The sequence below is a fragment of the Miscanthus floridulus genome, chromosome 1 (genome assembly GCF_019320115.1).
Source record: "Miscanthus floridulus cultivar M001 chromosome 1, ASM1932011v1, whole genome shotgun sequence".
Classification (NCBI taxonomy): Eukaryota; Viridiplantae; Streptophyta; class Magnoliopsida; order Poales; family Poaceae; genus Miscanthus; species Miscanthus floridulus.
Genome location: NC_089580.1, coordinates 169,501,741 through 169,507,703, shown reverse-complemented (window position 1 = coordinate 169,507,703; position 5,963 = coordinate 169,501,741). Strand labels below are relative to the sequence as shown.

Here is a 5,963-nt window from a genome sequence, read left to right as displayed (position 1 = left end):
GCTCCGCGCCGACAGAAGCTCGTTGGCATCAGCGAGAAAGCCCTTCTACCGCTGGAGCTGGTCCCAGATGTCCCTCTCCCATTGGAGGAACAATGACTTCCCGAGGGACCGGGTCTCGAGCTCCTAGATAGGCAAAATAGGGGTCATTCACTATGAGAAAACTCAGAAAAAGACGACACCACATGAGAAAAGAAGGTGCGAACCTGGGCGACCCCGGGCAAATCGTCGGCCACGACGGACAGCGCTGTCTGCAGTGACCGCTCCGCCAGCTAGCGATATTGGTCGAAGGTGTCCTAGCGCCCCCCTTGGCCGCGTGCGCCCCCCTCGGCCACGTCCTCGAGGGCGAACAGAGGCTCCCCCTCAGGGTCATCCCGGCTCTGCCACCGGACACGTGGGTGATCCCACTCGTGGGGCTTGGGTCGTACCCGCATGAGGGCCGAGCTTCCCTCGCCCGAGGTCGGAGCCGGCTGCTCCATAGTGCTGGCAGCCTCGGCATCGACCACCTCCTTCGCCCGGGAAGTATCGTCGAAGGAGATCAAATGGACCTCCACTTCCCGGGCGCTCTCTTGCAACGGCGGCGGGCCTTGGACCGGTGGCGGTATTGAGGCTTGCCCCGCCTCTGCCTCCACTTCCTGGGCTGCCAGCTTCGTCGCGCTCACGCCGGCTCCCGCCACCCCGGCCTCGGCGGTCTCGGGGGCTCCGGTCCCCGCCACCCCGGCCTCGGTGGTCTCAGGGGCTCCAGTCCCCGCCACTTCGGCCTCGGTGGTCCTAGGCGCCCCGGCCTCCGTCGCCTTGGCCTCAAAAGTCCGGGGGGCCTCTGTCTCGCCCTCGGTGGCCTCAGCAACTAAGGGTGCCTTGGCCCCATCAGACTCGCGGGCCTTGGCCTCGCAGGGCGTAGGCGTTTCCTCCCCCGCTCGCTCTGTGGCCACCCCGGTAACCTCCCCCTAGGCGACCAGCTCCTTTGGGTCGGTCCTCGCCAACGCCTTGCCGCATTGTACGGTGGCCTGCGCCTCCACCACCTATTGAGCGGTGGAGCCCATGCTCACCTTGAGCGACTTACGCAGCGCCAGGGCAGGCACCTCCGCCTTACGCTTCCGACTGAAGGCAAAACAACCACTTGGTCAGCATATGACCATAAAGCGAGCGGGAAACGATACGAACTCCGCTAAAAAAACACTCACCTCGAGCGGGGGTGAAACCACTTTGGCACTGTGACCCGCCGCTGCAACGGCGGTGGCGGCGGCGGTGGCACGGCCTCCGTATCCGTTGGTGCCGGTCGGCCCTCGCTGGACTCTGGCACCCCCTTGGTCCTCTGCGGGGGCAGTTGCGTCACCCCTGCCGCCACCTGCTCCACCTCTACCGTCGAGCCCACCGGGCTGACGGTGCATTTTCCAAATGCCCGTGCCTCGGGCGTGTCGGCCTCGGCCTCGGGGCGGGCGATCGCCGGCCTCAAGGCGTCCTCAGCTCCTCCTCCTGGAAGTGCCGGGCTGCTCACCGACACCCTAGGTGCCATCTCCCCGACGTCAAGGAGATGGTCCAGGGGACCCCGCCCCATCTCGCTCTCGTCATCTCCATTCGAAGCATCCGTCGATAGTGACGGCGACGAAGACGACTCCACCCGGAGACTGTCGTACCTCTGCTGCCGGCGGCGCTTCTCCAGTCCCTCGCATGCAAGGATCTTCCTTGTGCGCTTTGCCTCCTTGGCGTCCTTCCGCCTCTTCTGCGTCTCGGCGTGCGCCTGGTTCACCGCCCGCCGCGCTGCGTCCTCGGGAATGGGCGGTGGGGAGGCTCGCACGTCTCTCATCCCCTATAGGAACAGTGAACGCAAATAAAGGACCAGAAAACAGTAAGGAACGAGGAGGCCTTAGGGGCCACAACAGCGCGTGACTTACCAAAGAAAGGTACCCCTACGATGGGCGCATCGCGAACAGGGTCAGACCACCAATCTTCAGCCGCCCCTCCACCGTCTCTCTCACCCAATGAAGAATCTCCTCATCGGAGAGGGTGGAGGCGGACATCCGGATGCCCTCAATTGGCTCATCCGGTCTTATCTCAAATAGGCGCCACCGCTGAGCCATCAGCGGTAGCACCCTCCGGCGGTGGAAGGCCACCACGACCACAGCCGTCGTGAGGCCATGGCCGCGTAGCCTCTCCAGTCCCTCTAGGAGAGGCTGCAGCTTGGGCTGATCCTCCTTTGGGATGCCATACCTCCACTTCTTCGGACAGCTCTCCATGATCCGCCTAGTGTAGGGGGGAAGTCCACCGTCGTCGTTGCGGAGGTAGAATAAGCTGGTGTACCAGCGGCAATTGGTTGACGCGAGCTAGGCTAGGATGTAAAGGTGCTGATGGTCCTGGCGCACTTGGAGAGTACAGCCGCCGGCCCTCATCGCCTTCCTCATGCCCGTCATGCCCGTCGGCTTGGTGGTATGCCCCGCCCGAAAGAGGTGGAGCCACAGCTCCCAATGGGGGGCAATCCCCAAATACCCCTCACAGATGGCAACGAAGATGGCCGCCTACGCGATGGAGTTGGGGTTGAAGTTGTGGAGCTCTATGCCATAGTAGTGCAGGAGCGCCTGCATGAACCGGTCCGCCGGTAGGCCGAGACCGCGCTCATGGAAGGACACGAAGGTCACAACGTAGCCATCGCACGGCCTCGGCTTCGGCTCACCCGATGGAGCAATCCACTTCGGCCTGTTGGGGTCGGTAACCGGATAGAGAAGGTTGTCGTCGACAAGCGACTGGAGCATCTCCACGGATACATCGGACTGACCCCAAGCATCTGCCTCGATGACAATAGTGCTGGCCATGAGTGCGGTAGAGAATGCAGCTACAGCGGTAAGTCTCTCTCTCTCTGCCTCACCCTTCTCCCTTCTTCTCCCCGGTGCTCTCTGTTCTAGCAACAGCTCAGGGGCGGCAAAGGTGAATGCAGGCAAGGTAAGGAGGGGAGGGGCGAGGCTCGTTGCGTATTTATGCAGGAAGGGGGCAAAATGGGCGAGCAATGAAATCGGGAAAGTTTCCCTCAGATCCAGCACAGTTAATCTAGATCCGATTTTACCACCCACGTGCCCACCTTCTCCTTATTAATCGCATAAACAGTTATGTCCCATCCGCTGACATAACGTCACGTCTGACCGCTGCAGCGGTAGGTGCCATTCCGCCTCCCTGAGAAAACCGCCTCAAAAGGCACGCCTGCCGTTGTCAAGCCGATGGGGGGGATGTCCCCCACCTGATTCCTTTCTAACGAAGGAACTGGGCACCGAGCCCGCTACGGTCCAGGGGTTCAAAGGCTAGGCCCCAAAGGTTTTGATAGCCGCCCCAGGGCAACAGAGTTAGGGACGACTACAGGCGAGCCCATACGGGGCTGAGGCCCAAGCAAGCGAAACGCTTAGGATGCCCTAAGTCGTGTCCGAGACCGACAGGGAGGTCTCCGAATGGGATCCCATCGTAGGGAGGCACCGAGCCACTGGGGCCCATCGAGCGGCCCCAGCACCCACTAGAGAAGTCCTCTAGTACTCTTGGAGTGCGTCTTTGGATCGCTAGCCGACCCCTATCGAATGGGGCACGGGCCTCCACTCGGACTTACCCGATAACAGCTCACCGGAAGTGTCACCGCTCGCGCCCACCAAGGGTAGCCTAGCATATTCCACCCCTCCTTCCGAACGAAAAGGATACGCGAGGGTCGCACAAAAAGCTAGGGGAACTCTTGACGGCCCTCTCGCTCCATGCAGAGGCTAGGGGGCTCTTCCTGCAACCTTGTCGAGACCCAGTGACCCAGGCTCGCACTTGAGGGGGCTCGGCAAACAAACCCCTCCTTCCGAACGAAAAGGATGCACAAGGGTCGCACAAAAAGCCAAAGGAACTCCTAACGGCCCTCTTGCTCTGTGTAGAGGCTAGGGGGGCTCTTCCTGCAACCTTGCCGAGACCCAGCGACCTAGGCTCGCACTCGAGGGGGCTCGGCAAACAAACCCCTCCTTCCGAATGAAAAGGATGCGCGAGGGTCGCACAAAAAGCCAGGGGAACTCCTGACGGCCCTCTCGCTCCATGCAGAGGCTAGGGGGCTCTTCCTACAACCTTGCCAAGACCTAGTGACCTAGGCTCACACTCAAGGGGGCTCGGCAAACAAACTCCTCCTTCCGAATGACAAGGATGCACGAGGGTCGCACAAAAAGCCAGGGGAACTCCTGATGGCCCTCTCGCTCTGTGCAGAGGCTAGGGGGCTTTTCCTGCAACCTTGCTAAGACCCAGTGACCTAGGCTCGCACTTGAGAGGGCTCGGCAAACAACCCCTCTGTCCGAACGAAAATGATGCGTGAGGGTCACACAAAAAGCCAGGGGAACCCCTGACCGCCCTCTCGCTCTGTGCAGAGGCTCGGGGGCTCTTCCTGCGCCCTAGACGAAGACAAGTGACCCAAGCTTGCACTCGGAGGCTCGGAAAAACACGATAAAGGGCATCGAGCCTGTTACGGTCTAGGGGTTCGAAGGTTGGCCCCCCCAAAGGTTTTGATAGCCGCCCAGGGCAATAGAGTCAGGGATGACTATGGGCGAGCCCGTACATGGCCGAGGCCTGAGCAAGCAACTGCTCAGGATGCCCTAAGTCGTGTCTGAGACCGGCAGGGAGGTCTCCGAATGGGATCCCACCGTAGGGAGGCACTGAGCCACCGGGGCCCATCAAACGGCCCTGGCACCCACTAGAGAAGCCCTCTGGTACTATTGGAGTGCGTCTCTAGACCGCTAGCCGACCCCTATCGAATGGGGCATGGGCCTCCACTCAGACTTACCCGATAACAGCTCACCAGAGGTGTCACTGTTCACGCCCACCGAGGGTAGCATGGCACCCTCCACCCCTCCTTCTGAATGAAAAGGATGTGTGAGGGCCACATAAAAAAGACAAGGAAGCTCCTAATTGACTGAACCGAGGCCCAGCGACTTGAACTCGCATTCATGGGCTCGGCAAACGCAATAAACCCCTTGCACGACGTAAGAAAAGCCCCTAGAGGAATAAATCTACTCCTCCAGGGCCTCAGGGGCTACACCCGGCGGGTGCGCTCGCGTGCACCCACCGAGGCCTTGAGTATGAAACACCATCCTACCAGGAGCTGCTACGAGCCGAGTCTCGTCAAAACCTCAAGGAGAGCGCTCACACTCTCCCTGAGGCTCGGGAGCTACTGTCGGGTACCATAAGAAGGGCCCCCCTAAGCAACAACCAAAAAAATTGCTTAGACCCTATCAAAATCAAAGCCAAGAGACAACTATTGGCTAAACCCCGGCCTTATCCAAGGCACCTACTCTCCGCCTCGCTAGAGGCCTCGCACGAGAGGCCTCGAACGGCCTACCGATTCTACGTCTTGCTTGAGGCCGGCTCGTAAGGCCTTGGACGGGGAACCGATTCTCTAATTCGCCCGAGGCCCCGCCCGGAAGGCCTCGGACGGTCTACCGATTTTCTGCCTCACCCAGAGCCTCACACATAAGGCCTCGGATGAGATGCCGATTCTCCGTCTCGCTTGAGGCCGGCTCGGCAATAACCCTGTCGCCTCTGCCTCGACCGATCTCCCCAACAGAACGTCGCGTCCAATTAATGCGACCAACCACTCCCGCAACATCAGACGGACGACGGCACGACACAGCAGAGCAGCCGACGAGACGGGAAGTCGCATCAGCACCATACCGTCCGGGACAGGACAGGGCAAGGGTTACCAGCCGCTGTGCTCGGTACTGTGCCCACGACCGGCGCCCGCACTGCACTGTGCTACCTAACCCCCGCTCCAGGAACAACGCGGCATGGGGAGTCAAGTCTGAGTCACTATAGCCTTGGAATCAGTGTACAGGACCAACTGCTCCCTCCATGCCTCGGCAGTCTACTTCAGGGTCTCGGAAACCTCAGGATTCACGCCCGCCGAGCCCCCCCACGACGGCTTGGCCTCGGCACCAACTGAGCCTTGGCTCTTCATGCGGTCAACACACAGC

At 61.0% G+C, this 5,963-nt stretch overlaps 1 protein-coding gene across 1 annotated transcript; it reads right to left on the bottom strand.

The window, feature by feature from the left end:
• Window positions 1–293: 293 nt before the first annotated feature.
• On the bottom strand, window positions 294–2,234 carry LOC136467012 (uncharacterized). The gene is made up of 4 exons (XM_066465572.1): window positions 1,977–2,234; window positions 1,182–1,807; window positions 1,047–1,098; window positions 294–944 (listed from the first exon to the last, which is right to left on the bottom strand). Exons 1-4 carry the CDS (start codon window positions 2,232–2,234, stop codon window positions 294–296), a joined length of 1,587 nt encoding a protein of 528 aa, XP_066321669.1.
• Window positions 2,235–5,963: the final 3,729 nt, after the last annotated feature.